General features: G+C 47.3%; 1 protein-coding gene across 1 annotated transcript; it reads left to right on the top strand.

Moving 5' to 3' along the window:
* Positions 1-11,568: 11,568 nt before the first annotated feature.
* On the top strand, positions 11,569-13,488 carry LOC120676521 (expansin-A8-like). The gene is made up of 3 exons (XM_039957847.1): positions 11,569-11,695; positions 11,816-12,078; positions 13,123-13,488. The coding sequence occupies exons 1-3, from the start codon at positions 11,569-11,571 to the stop codon at positions 13,486-13,488; spliced, it is 756 nt and encodes a 251-aa protein (XP_039813781.1).
* The last annotated feature ends 1,122 nt before the right edge of the window (positions 13,489-14,610 follow it).

Raw genomic sequence — 14,610 nt, 5'->3', positions numbered from 1 at the left:
TTTCCTTAATGGAAATCTAACCGAGGACGTGTATATGATGCAGCCCGAGGGTTTTGTCGATCCGACCAATTCTGGAAAGATATGCAAGCTTCAAAAATCTATTTATGGATTAAAGAAAGCATCTCAGAGTTGGAATATTCGTTTTGATGAAGTAGTCAAAGGATTTGGCTTCATTAAAAACGAAGAAGAAGCTTGTGTTTACAAGAAGGAAAGTGGGAGCTCTGTTACATTTTTAATTCTGTATGTAGATGACATACTGCTAATTGGACATAATATTCCTATGCTTGAGTCCGTAAAGACTTCATTGAAAAATAGTTTTTCGATGAAGGATTTAGGAGAAGTAGCATACATACTAGGCATCAAGATCTATAGAGATAGATCAAAGAGGCTTATAGGATTAAGCCAAGATATTTACATTGAAAAAGTGTTGAAGCGGTTCAACATGGAAGAGGCAAAAAAAGGGTTCTTGCCTATGTCACATGGCATATATCTTAGCAAGACTCAGTGTCCTACGACGACTGATGAGCGAGAGCGCATGAGTAAAGTTCCATATGCCTCAGCAATTGGATCTATCATGTATGCAATGATAAGTACACGCCCAGATGTTTCTTATGCTCTAAGTGTTACGAGCAGGTACCAATCAGATCCAGGTGAGAGTCACTAGACAGCTGTAAAAAACATCCTCAAGTATTTGAGAAGAACTAAGGATGTGTTTCTAGTCTATGGAGGTGAGGAAGAGCTTGTTGTAACTGGTTACACTGATGCTAGCTTCCAAACCGACAAAGACGATTCAAAGTCTCAGTCCGGTTTCGTGTTCAAAGTAAATGGTGGTGCTGTTAGCTGGAAGAGTTTCAAGCAGGAGACGGTGGCCGATTCTACAACAGAAGCCGAGAACATCGCAGCTTCGGAAGCTGCGAAGTAAGGTGTTTGGATAAGGAAGTTTCTTATTGAGCTTGGTGTGTTCCCTAATGCCTCTAGCCCGCTAGATCTCTACTGTGACAACAGTGTAGTTATTGTGCAAGCGAAGGAGCCAAGGAATCACCAGAAGAGCAAACACGTTATGCGGCGATTTCATCTCATTCGAGAGTTCATCGATCGTGGTGAGATCAAGATATGCAAAATACACACGGACCTGAACATTTCATATCCGTTGACAAAACCCCTTCCACAGCCCAAGCATGAGAGGCACACAAGAGCAATGGGTATTAGATATATTCTAGATTGACTCTACTGCAAGTGGGAGACTGTTGGAAATATGCCCTAGAGGCAATCATATTTCCTTGTATTCATGATTAATAAAGTGTTCCTTCAATATTCATAGATGACAACTTGTATTGATTAATGCTTATGTGAAGTATTTGTGAAACTCTATACTTATATGAATATTCTAAAGTGTTCCTAGTCGGAGTTCATGTGAGGACACACATGAATATTAGACTAGCACATTAGTTGATTGACTATGTTTCACAAGTCATAAACATGGGGATGTCAAATTAATAATGTGGGCTCATGTGAGACATGGGACTGAACTGACCCAACACGAGATGATGACTTCTCATTACACAATATGTACGCTGTGTCCTAAGACCTGAGATCATCGTATGTACTCAAGATGTGAATCGACTTACTTAGGAGCCATCAAACGCTGCACCGTAATTGGGTAGTTATAAAAGTGGCTTTCGGGTCTGTCAAGAAGCATGTTGTGAGACATAGTCGGTCAAGATGGAATTTGCCCCTCTCTACAAGAGAGAGATATCTTTAGGTTGATGGTCACTTGAGATGAGTATTTGTCTAGCTTCAATCTAAAGTTTCTTCTAGGTGTTGCATCTTTGTAATGGAGTTGGAGCATTTTGTATGGAGTTGTGGTCAGAGAGGAGTGGTGGTCGAGGCAGAGCACTGGGAGCAAGACGAGCAGGAACGCCTTTTTTATTATTTTTTCAATCTCTTTAGTTCCGGTTGGTAATCTCGACCAGGATACAAAGTCCTTTTTTATTCCAGTTATGCCACCCAGGACTAAAGCTTGCAGTCTTTTGTGTCTCGGAAGTGTAGTCCTGGTTGGGAAACCGGAACAAAAGCCTGTTCCCAACCAGGACAACATCCATGTTTTGTAGTAGTGAAAGTGACTGTCTCTGTTAATTGATTTTGAGAGGCGGTTCCTGTAACCACCTCAGTTAATAAGAAATGACAGCCTCTGTTAATGCTGGGCATTAACAGAGGCGGTTATTTTTGTGCATGCCTCAGAGCTCCTAAAGAAAGGTCGTTGTTAATCAGTTTTTGCAGTAAAATGGTGAATATTGCATGAAACATGATGTTCATGTTGCGGTGGGGATTTTTGTATCCGAGGGTTAAACGACTTAATTAGTTTTCGCATATTTTTCAATATTACAGCTATATTTCGATGTTGCAGATATTTTGTTTGATGTTGCAATAGAGTGTCCGATGGAAACTTTCCCATCGGACGTTTTGGCGCTTGCATGCCTATTGTTTAGGAAGAAAATTCACACACAAGAATTTTCTACGTCGGGCTAAATGGGAGCGGGCATGCCAGTGTACCAAATACTCTAAAGAAGAAAAAAATGAGGAACAAGTATTTAATAATCTTTTCAGTTAACAAAAGTTCTAGTCTTGCGCTCCATAATTTGGGGTCCATATGACTTCAGCGATGTAGTCTTCTTCTTCCTAGGGCTTCGGAAGGCACCCACTTACACTGGCGGAGCTGTGTATCGATGAAACTGGGCTGTGCCCCCCCCCCCCTGGCCCAAATAAAATCACAGAAGGCCCATCTGGCCATCTCGTTTGTCCACAAGGCATAAGGGGCCAGACCGGCAGACCGCACGGCGCACACAGCCGCAACGTCGAGGCGACGGCCGCAGCGTCGCTCGTGCCACGTCGGCCCCCCGCCTCCACCTCCGCCTCCGCTGCCGCCAGCGCCAGGTCCGGCGGTCTCCATCGTCTGCTGCTCGCCGGCCGCTGCATTTGGTCGCGAGATCAATCGGAATCCGCTTTCCCCAATCCACTACTGCCCCAATCCCTAATCCCCAATCCCTAATCCCCAATCCCCAATCAGCAAAATTCAGCATCATCCGCATTCTGCATTCAGCAAGAAGGCAACAACAGGTAACTAGGCTGATTCTTATTGGCTACTTTAGTACTTGCGTATTCCGTTAATCCGTTCCTTGCTTTCCACCTTCAAAAACAGCGTCTTGTTTTACCTATAACTGATAGGCACCTGCTGATTGGATTAGTTGTACGAATTTTAGGTATCAATGGTTAAAGAGAAACCAATTTATGAATTTTTCAGAAGGAAAAGGGATGATCCGATTGTGGATCGAGAGGAACCTCCAGTTCTTGCCCCCTTAATTGGATTGGAACAAATACAAGATGAAGAACAACAATCAGTTAGACCTACTGTATTTCGAGGACTTGAATTCCTGGAACGAGATCCGGCACTGCGTCCACAAATTTGGGAATATCCTAGCAATCAACAAGATGAAGTACGGAGTGCATACTTGAAGTTAGGCCCAATGCAACCTAAATTGCAGAATTATAAGGCTTCTGGACCAAAAGGGTGTCAGCGTCGTTTCAAGTTTAGTTGGTTCAGTGATTTTCCTTCTTGGTTAGAGTATTCAGAGAGCAACCACCGTGCATATTGTCTTCTTTGCTTCATTTCCAGTAAGAATATAAAGAGAAGAAGTGGTTTTGATGTCTTCACAGTACAAGGTTTTGACACATGGAAGAAGGTTCATGATGGCAAAAATTGTGCTTTCTTAGTTCATATTGTGCAATCCACCAAATTTCTTTTAGAGGAAATGAGATCAGATGATGGCTGGGAACTATTTTTTTGCAAGGTTGTTGACTTCTGTGTGACCCATGAAATTGATATACCAGACATGGAACAAACATATATTATGCGTGGTGGCCGAGCTCGTCGTCAGCCTGATCATTTTACCAAAGAACGCTATTTTCGTGTTGAGATTTTTCGGGCCACAATTGACACTCAGTTGACAGAACTAAATCTGAAATTCAATGAGAAGGTGTTGGGTCTTTTGTCCATTAGTGCTACATTGGTGCCGAAGAATGGATTTGCATCTTTCCAAGCTAGTGAGATCTGCAGAATGGTTGAAAAGTACTATCCAGCAGATTTTAACAAGCAAGAACGGGTTGGATTAGAGAACCAGTTGAGACATTTTGTTATTGATGCTTCTAACAGTGACGATCTGAAAAACATTGCAACAATAGTAGACCTTTGTCAACATCTTGTTGCCTCAAGGCGTGCTGGGACTTTTAACTTGATTGATAGATTGCTTCGGTTGCTTCTCACTCTACCAGTTTCAACAGCCAGCGCTGAGCGTGCTTTTTCAACCTTGAAGATCATCAAAACAAGGCTGCGCAATAAGATGGAAGACGAATTTCTTTCCAATAGCTTGCTAGTAAAAATAGAAGGAGAAATTCTTGAGCACTACAGTTACAACGATATAATTTCCGAGTTCCGAGCTTTGAAGGAAAGGAGAGTGGAATTTTAACCAATGTTAGTTCTATGGGTTACTTTATTTTGTTGATGACTTGTGTGATAAGGTGATAGCCTCCATGGTCACTTGTATTTTGTTGAATGTGACTAAAATATTATTAACCATATGTATGTATATACACCTTGCATAAGTTAGGCAAAATGGCCCCCCTACGGTTTGTTTCTAGCTCCGCCACTGCCCACTTAATTACCTCTGTGAGTCTACCTTGCCAGAGTCCCTCCGATTTTGTTCAGTCTTCTCCTCCGTTCTCCATGCACGTGTGGTGGTGTAGATGACGTTGGCATCATCCCTCGCCTCATCAGTCCATAAGCCAGTGTAGCGTAGCTGGAACATCAGGGGCGCCCGTCTGATGCGTAGTCATTGTAGGGGTGGATAGTCGATGCATGGCAGCGAGTCGGATCGATGAGACGTCACGGTAGCTGCTTGTAGATAGGTGAAGTAATTCCGCACGAAAAATCCTATTGGTAGAAAGCTTCGCAATCTTGTAGTAGCGAGAGGCGTCCGTAGGTAGATGCGATACTCCAGTAGCTTGCTTCCGTGGTGGCGCACATACATGCATGCCACTGTAGCTTGCTATCTTCTATTCTTCTTATAGCATCTCCAGCAATGCTTCTACTGAAACCTCTGTTCATGAAGTAGGAATCGAGAGCGAAAAACTCACTCCAGCAGAGGTCCTACTCGAATCCTTACTCTAGAGAGGTCTCTACTTCTCCCACCCGATCCCCTTCTCCCATGGGTATGTAGGGAGGGCCCTACTCTTACGTTATATTTTTAGAAAAAAATATGGTTCTAGTTTTATTTTTTCTGATTAAATATTTTTTATTTTTTAAAATTAGCTAAAAATTTTATTTTAAAAAAATACAAAACCACCTTGAAAACCATTCCAATGGCCAAATTTGTCCGATTTCAGCAGTTGGATGGTCTATATTATTCGGTTTTGTAGTTGAAAGTTGAAAATCGGATTTCTGCGATAGATAGTTTGAGGGTGTAATTTGGACTTCTCCTTTTTTTTAGGGTCAATTGGATCCATGCCACTACAATTTCACGATTTTTGATTTCATGTTGAAATCCATGCCATTGAGTGGCATGATTTTCAACGTGAAACCCAATTTCACGGAGTTGTGGTGGCATGAATCGAATTTTCCCTTTTTTTTAATAGCCGCGCCTTATGTTCATGTGGACGCCATTGGTAGAGTCTCTTTAGTGTTTTAATAATTTTGGAGTTTAGCAAGGAACGGGGAATTATATCCTGTGCCCTTTCGTTAATCTGGTGTTCCATTATATTAGGAAGTCATGCCATACTTTTTGTCGAATAAAGCTCCATTATTTACTGAACATCCGGAGTTGTAGATGCACACACTGAGTTTGCCAGCCCTTTGCCCTTTTTAAAACTTAGCGTAGGCTGCGGACCTGCGGTAGCGATTTGCTTCTGCGCCGCTGAGGTCGTGGCTCGTTGGCACCAGTGCATGCTCCGACGTACTAGGACGCATGACACATGTTGCTTTCGGGGACTGATTCAATTTATGGTAAGCAGTCTGACCTGAAACCTGGCCATGTTTATATTATATACATTTGACTTTGTCGTCCCTTGGTTCACGGATTTTGGCATGCATGTTCTTTGCTACCCAGCAACTCCCGAAGAGAGCGGAGGCGATGTGTGTAGCTAGGCACCACACACGTTGACTTGCAAAGTAGTCTAATGAACGGAGAGAAATTTTTTCGGACATCTTGAAACCACTGACTCTTGCTTTGTTTGCCTACCACTAACCCATGTAGATAGAGATGGATTATCCAGGAAATCGCGGCAGTCTGCGCTAAACAAAATTGCATTGTTCTCTCATTCAGAATGTTCATCTTCTTAGCGCAGTTTTCGCAGTTGTGTTGTATATGTGCACCAAAATAATAAAGCTTTAATTTGGATCAGATGTCTTAGTTCAGTATAATCAAAGCAGCGGATATCAAGCATCATGATGGTAGCATACTTAATTTGTCTAGAAAAAAAAGTATCATGGCAGCACCAATCAATTGGTCTGAAATCCCAACAGGAATTGCATGCTTATAGCATCTCCAACAAAGTCTTACTTCAGCCCCTACTCAAAAAGTAGAGGCCGGGGTCAAAAAGAAACCCACTCAAGCAGGGCTCTACTCGTATCCCTAGAGTAGGGATGCACCCAAATCCTCCCTCCCAACCCTATCTTCCACAGGTCTCTGAAAGGCCCCTACTCGGACTGTGTTTTCTATATATTTATCCTCCACGCAACGCCCGCCTCGCTTCTCCTGCACAGTTCACCTCCGCTCAAGCTCCTCGTGCCGCCACCTCCTCCGTCACCGCCAAGCGCCTGAGCATGATGCCTCCCTACCGAATCTGGCCTCTCAGCGCCTGGGTCCGCGAGAGGGAGCCGCTGCCCGTCGATGCATGACCAGAACCAAGCGGACGGTGTCCTTCCTCCAAGCCAGCACGCCCGTCCTCTCCGCCGCCACCACTGAGAAGACTAGGAACCGACGCCACGCTTTTCCTCCCCGCCAGCCATCTTGCTATCGCGCCTGTCCTCCCGCAGAGAGATCAGGCAGACGCAGAGGAGGCTAACAAGCAAATGCGCGCCACGCCCAGTGGCGTCTGCTCCTACATGAGCTGTGGGAGCAGGAGGCCATCAGGAGATGCGCGGCCTGCCCGACAGCATCTACTCCTACGCGAGCCCTGCGGCCGCGGGAGCAGGAGTGTGCCAGGGCTACGTGCTGCGGTTCGCGGCCATGGGAGCAGGAGGCTTCCATGGCGAGCCGCCAGCCCATGGAGAGAGAGAGAATGTGCAGCGGAGGAAGGAGAGGAGGAGGAGCTAAGCTTGACTACCCGCCCCACATGTCTTAATGGAAAGGGTGGATGAGAGACTGACAAGTGGCTCCCACGTGTGATAATAGAAGTAGGGGTTGTTACTGGAGTTGATGGCAAAAAAAAATAAACACGACCCTAGATAGTTGGGACAACCCCCACTCAATAAAATAGGAGCTCGAAGTAGGAACTATTGCTGGAGGTGCTTTTAGTGTACCCTGGTCGATCTGATTTTTTTTTGAGTATGCATGATAGCGTGGTGTGCACACGGTTTTTTTTTTTGAACGGACGGCAAGAGTTTTGCCGAAATTTTATTAGAAGATGAGAAAAAAGAGAGAGCAAAGAGCCCCCTCAAACAAAACAAAAACCCCCAGGAAAGCAACTCACTGCAACAAAGGAAAAAAATAAAGAAACCGTGGGGGGTTAACAACCAAACAAACAAATCAACTAATCAGGGGTGCCGGGGGCAACAACTAAGAAAAATCTAAACTGAACTGCTGGAAATCTTCTTTTGTTAGGAGGGCCACTTCCTCTTCTGACTTTGATACTTGATTGAAGGTTCTTCTGTTGCGTTCTTTCCTAATATTCCACCAAAAATAAATGATAATGCCATCGAAGAAAGGTTTGTTATGCTTTTCAAAACCAGCTCTGCATTTTTTTCCACCACCCCTTCAGATTGGTCGTAACCGTGGTTGGTGGTAGACTCCCAACTTGTAGCCAACTTATGAGTCTATCCCAGCTCGCTCTCGTGAAACTGCAATCTTTGCATAAGTGTGTCGGCGTTTCTGGTTCACTATTACATAGCTTGCATAGCGTGTCTTGTGGCCAGCCCCTTTTCGCTAAATTGTCTGCTGTCAAGATCTTTTTTTGGAGTAGGAGCCAAGCGAAAAAACGGCATTTTGGTTCGGTTTTAGCCTTCCAAATTGGGTGGAACAATGACGTTCTGGTGCGGCCAATGAACTGAATACGATATGCACTTTTTGTTGTGTATTCTCCATTAGGTGTCCGTCGCCAAGTAATCTCATCATCTGCATTGGTGTCTCTTGCTTGCAGCTGAATCACCTCCCACAACTCTGCGTATTCTCTGATTTCCACTCCCGTCGTCAATGGGCGGACTAGGTCTATCCAGTGATTTCCATGCAGCGCCTTTTGTACCGAAATATTTTTTCTTCTTGATTTTTGAAATAGATGTGGTGCTAAATTCTTTGGTGATGAACCATTCAACCAACTCGAATGCCAGAAAAGTGCTTTGTTACCCTTGCCCACTTTGACAATCGTGGAGGTATGGAACAAATCTTTGTCTGTTTTGTCACAAGGGATCGCTAGTCCTGCCATGGCCGTTCTTCGTTTATCCATTGGAACCAAAGCCATCTAAGTCTGAGTGCCCTTGCTAGCCGATCAAGGTCGAGTATCCCAAGTCCCCCCAAGTCTTTTGGTGTGCACACCGAAGGCCATCTCACTAGGCAATGACCTCCGTTCACTTTCTCTGGCTCATCTCCTCTCCAAAGGAAACTTCTTCTCATCCGATCGATTTGTTTGATCAACCATTTTTGGGTTGGGAACACTGTTAGATGATAGATTGGCTGCGATGTAAGCACGCTTTTGACTAGCGTTTCTCTTCCTGCCGTTGATAACATTTTCCCTTTCCACCCTGGTAATCTCTTCCCAATCTTGTCAAGGAGCGGCTGCACATCTACCCTCCGGAGCTTGCGAGTGTGTAGTGGTAAGCCCAGATATTTGCCGGGGAATGAGGAAACTTTCCCTGGGAAATCTATCAAAGTGTTGGATATCATGTCCTCGGTGCATCGAATCGGAAATATTTCTGTTTTGTTCATGTTGACCTTTAGTCCCGAACATCTCACAAAGACTTGTAACAGTTGGCCAATGCGACTCAATTCTTCATGGTCCGGGTTTGCAAAGAGGGCTGCATCATCTGCATATAGGGAACATCTTAATTTTGCTGCCTTTGGGAGGACCTGGTGAATTATGTTTCTTTGGGCTGCTAGCTCTATTATTTTTTGAAGGGGGTCAATGGCTAGGATAAAGAGTAGTGGTGACAGTGGATCGCCTTAGCGTACTCCACGAGCGTGTTTGAATTTTTTCCCGGGTATCCCATTGAGCAATACTTTTGAAGATGAAGTTGCAAGTAGTGTGGTGATCCAGTCCCTCCATTTTTGGCCAAAACCCAACGCCCTCATCACTTCGAGAAGGGAAACCCAGCTCAAAGAATCAAATGCTTTGGAGATGTCCAATTTTATAAAGAGGGCCGGTCGCCCTGATTTATGTAAAGCCTTGATCACACTTTGTACATAAACAAAGTTTTCATGTATACAACGTTTTTTGATAAAAGCATTTTGGCTTCCAGAAACCAGCTCATTCATCCGTGGAGCCAATCGGTCGGCCAATAATTTGGTGATTATTTTTGCGAAGCTGTTGATGAGGCTGATCGGGCGAAAGTCCGATAGATTAGTTGCTCCTTCTTTTTTCGGAAGAAGGACGATGTTCGCTTCATTAATCAACTCGATTCTTCGTGTTCTCAGGGAGTGGAAAGCTTGTAATGCTGCAATTAGATCATGTCCAATGATTGACCAACATTTTTTGTAGAACAAGCCAATAAAACCATCAGGCCCTGGTGATTTTTCAGAAGGTAATTGCATGATTACTTGCTTAATCTCACTTTCGTCAAAAGGATCCTCTAGTTTGTGTAGGTCGTGGGGGTGGTATCCCAAGTGCTCCCAGTTTAGACCAAGTGAACGCTCTTGTGTCTGTCCAATTAAGTTGACAAAATGTTCATAAATTGCCTCTTCTTTTTGTTGGTGGTTGGTGGAAATACCATTCCTGGTATTTAGTGACGGAATGTGCAGTCTCTTTTTTCTGTTATTGGCGTGTAGCATGAACAGCCGTGTGCAAGCATCCCCTTTACGGATCCATGTGCACACGGTTTTGCGAATGAGCTTCCATGATTATCATTCTACGATGGTTGGCAAACGGATCGCTTAATTAAACCAAGTGGGTAGTGCTTGGAGAACAAGTCCATGCATGCATGAACGCTTGCCTTTGACCTGGGGAAGGCTGGAAGCCGTGTAATCCGTGAGAGCACATGCCCGCCCTCACCTAACTGCCTGGAAGCATATACACACTCACACTGCTCGCAGGGGGGAAGGAATTTGTGGCGCGTGACCACCGGAGAATTTATTTGGCCGACGGATTCGGATGGTACCGTCAGGTGCGTAGGCTCCTGAAATCATGCCACAACTTGTTGATTCCATCCAGCGCTCGATCGTCAGCATTCCCACTGCAAAAGGTCAACCACTTCGCCATTGCACTAAGGACCTTTTGGATCCGCCAGCTAAACCTTCTAACACGCAGCTAAACCTCTTCTAACATGCTAAATAGCAACTATCCAATTAGCTGGTTCAAATGTAACTAATTCCAGCTAGAGGCGGAGCTACGTGTACCTGACTACTCGTCAGTAAATTACTGTTTTACACTGTTCACGGAAGGAGCTAACACTGTCTAGTAGAGCTGACACCGGTGGCTCCGCCTCTGATTGCAGCTAATCAACTAATGAATTAGCTGGATGGATTCAAACAGAACCTAAATGGGTATGATTTAGTTTTTTTTGCGAGATGGGTATGATTTAATGCTCTTGGTATCATAAAAGCGCAATGACCTTATTCCTTTTTTCCTTCCTTTCTTTCTTTTTTTTTTTTTGCAAATTCAAAGTGCAAGAACTTGCACGACGGCAAATGCTCGGAAGATTGTCCTTTCCGTGCAGCTCGAAGAAATGCGGCTTCGGATTCAGCTGAGTGTGCGAACTGCAGAAGCCTGACGACGCGCGGGCCGGGGTTCAGTTCATGGCATGATCGTTACGCAGTTGCTGATGATCTCATCTCCTCCATTATTCATCACCGCATGCATGGAGCGCGCGTGCCGAATCAGGCCGCGAGAGCGCTTACTCAGGGATGGATCACCGGGTGGTGGGTGCTGAGCGAGCGACGCGCGCGCACATGGCCACTGCCGCCGAGAACTCTTTCTTATCCAAGGTTGTAATCCATCCAGTCATCAACAGTTGAACACGAACATGCAGGCGCCCGCAGAAGTCAATCCCGGCCAAACCATCCAGAGGCGACGTACACCATATATGAGAGGATTCCTCGGCACCAACACACCCAGTCGTACGGCACCAAGCACTGGCAGCAGCTAGCTGACATGGCGAAGATGCTGATGCCCCTGTGCACCTTCTTCCTCCTGGTCGGAGGGCCGTCGGTGGCGGCGGCTCAATGGACACCCGCCTTCGCCACCTTCTACGGCGGCAGCGACGCCTCCGGCACCATGGGTAAATTAAGCATCCCGCTGCTCTTGCTCTCGATCGATCCATCGATCCCTGCCATGTCTGTCTTTGCATTGCGTTCGATGGATCATCAGATTACGAATGCTAACACATCTGTGCTACCAGGCGGCGCGTGCGGGTACGGCAACCTGTACGACGCGGGGTACGGGACGCGCACGGCAGCGCTGAGCACGGCGCTCTTCAACGGCGGCGCCATGTGCGGCGCCTGCTTCGCCATCGCCTGCGACGCCACGAGGACCCGGTACTGCAGGCCGGGCAGCACCTCGCCCATCACGGTCACGGCCACCAACTTCTGCCCGCCCAACTGGGCGCTGCCCGGCGACCGCGGCGGCTGGTGCAACCCGCCGCGCCGCGACATGGCGCAGCCGGCGTGCACTACTACAGAAACAATTTGCAGCAACATCTCGTTTTTTTCTAGGAACGAATCAAAAAGTAACCCGCTCCTACAAAGAGTGCGATGGTAATATAGCAGTTGATCCGCCCCTAAAAATATATTTTTAGGTGCGGGTGATAATATCAGCCGCACCTACAAACAACACTATTTTCAGAGGCGGGTGACAGGATGACCCGTCCCTGAAAATATGATTTCTAGGGGCGGGTCACCCTATCAGCCGCCCCTACAAAATTTGAACACGCGAGCGCGGCTTAAAAAATTTCAGTGGAGCGACAGGAATGGGCACCTCTCTCTTCTTATCTTCTCGTTTCCCGTGAGCCCCTCTCTCTCTCATTCTCTCTTATCATGTCCACAGATCTGGCGGCGGCGAGGGCTCATTCTCTCTTATCATGTCCACAGATCCGGCGGCGGCGCGGCCTGGGCGTGGTGCGGCATCGACGGCTCGTCTTCGGCGGCCAGGGGCGGCGCAGGGCCGTGGCTCCGGCGGCCTGAGCATGGTGCGGATCTGGCGGCGTGGGCCACCGGATCTGGCGGCCTGGGCATGGTGCGGCTCCGACGGCGCGGCATCTTCGTTCGTCCCTCCGCCGGCGTTGCCGCGGGCGCATGGTGGTGGGCGTGGCCAGGGGCCTCTGCAGCGGACGCGGGCCGGCGGCGGCGCGAGGAGCTCCGGTCCGCGGCGGCGCGACGAGCTCAGGGCCGCAGCAGGTGGAGCGAGACGTGCCAGGGCCCAGGTTGCAGGTGCACGGCGGAGCCTGAGCACGCCGCGCCGGCGCCTGCTACAATAATTTTTTTATTTCTTTATGCGATCTGTAGGGGCGGGCGGTCTTGTGACCCGCTCCCGAAAATACATTTCTAGGGGCAGTTGATGTTTTGATCTGCCCCTGGAAACATATTTACAGGGACATGTCCTTTACCCGTCCCTACAAAACTGATTTGTAGGAGCGACAGACAGGGGCAAGTACCGCGCCCGTCCTTATAAATACTTTTTACCCACCCCTAAAAACATTTTTTGCAGCAGTGGTGGGAGGCCATCGCCGTGTACCGCGCCGGCATCGTGCCAGTCCACTACCGCCGCGTGCCGTGCCGGCGCACCGGCGGCGTCCGGTTCACCGTCGGCGGGCACAGCTACTTCGAGCTGGTGACGGTGGCCAACGTGGGCGGCAGCGGCGTGGTGGCGCAGGCCTGGGTCAGGGGCGCCCGGACGCGCTGGATGGCCATGGCCCGGAACTGGGGCGCCAACTGGCAGAGCAACGCCTACCTCAACGGGCAGAGCCTCTCGTTCCGGCTCCGGTCCGACGACGGCCGCGTCGTCACGGCCTACGACGTCGCCCCCGCCGGGTGGTGGTTCGGCGGCACCTACACGTCCAATGCACAGTTCTACTGACGGCCTGCTGACGAGTGCTGACGACGGCGCGCGTTTGATGATCGCCGGCTCTGATGCTGTGATCTTTTCTGCTGTCTCTCCTTTTTTTTTCTTTTGTTCCATGTCGTAAAAATGTGTAGTATATTTATGCATTATTGCTGGTCAGGTATAGGTCGAGTCGACGAGGCACAGGATCGCCGGTTCTTTTTTTTTTTGAGAATTTGCGCGAGCTCGGCTTTGTCGTTTAAGATAGAGAAGAAAATGTTCTACGCTGTGTACTATACAATTTTTATTTATACCTATTTCTAAAACGAGTAGGGTTTTCACTTAAATTTTTAGTTTGGTCCGTTTGGTTTGATCCGTTTCGTATTATTGACAAATGGGTCTTATGCGAGTCGGACCAATCCCCTTAGTCTACGACTCGATCATGTAGATCCCTACAGATTAACGCACCAGACACCAATACTTATCTGATAATTATACGTAGTAATGCATGGACATAATTGCCTAGTGTAATTCTAAAAAAATTAAAAAAATCTTTTCGACGGGGACAAGGCCCATTATATTGAGTGGCCCCAAAACGACCTCACCGTGGCCGAAACGGAAACCGGGGGATATGTCCAGTCTGCGGCCCAACTCCCTGCGCCGGCCCTCGAGCCTCGCCGCCAAGAGAGCCCTAGCGTTAAACACGATAGAGGATTAGGCCCAGTTTGGTTCTTGTCCTAACCGGAGCTGGTACGACCGTCCAAACCTTCTGCAAAATCCAATTTCAAATCTTCGTTCCCCGCAACAAAAAAAAATCTTCGTTTGAAATTTGCTTCGAGCCCCCCCGGTCGATTTTTCCCGCTTCCTAAATTATCCCGCCGTGTGGTGACGAATCAATCATCAAGCGTGGTCCGCTGCGGTGAGGCTTCTTTGTCACAACAATCCGCTCCGCGGTCGTGAGGCAATGCAAAAGCACGCGTGCCTTTTTTTCCTGAGCAAAGAGAGAGATGCCTAAGTAGGAATCCGATACTCGCAGTGGAACCCCATGCATATCAAATACTATTTTGTACGAGTTGATCTCGATCATGTAGGGTTTTAATTTTTTTTTATCTCCAAAGGTGACCACCGTACACCAATGGTATACTCTCAGACTCTCAG

Source organism: Panicum virgatum, chromosome 5N (genome assembly GCF_016808335.1).
Source record: "Panicum virgatum strain AP13 chromosome 5N, P.virgatum_v5, whole genome shotgun sequence".
NCBI classification, from domain to species: domain Eukaryota; kingdom Viridiplantae; phylum Streptophyta; class Magnoliopsida; order Poales; family Poaceae; genus Panicum; species Panicum virgatum.
The sequence above is the reverse complement of the archived record's forward strand: the minus strand, read 5'-3'. Positions and strand labels throughout refer to the sequence as shown.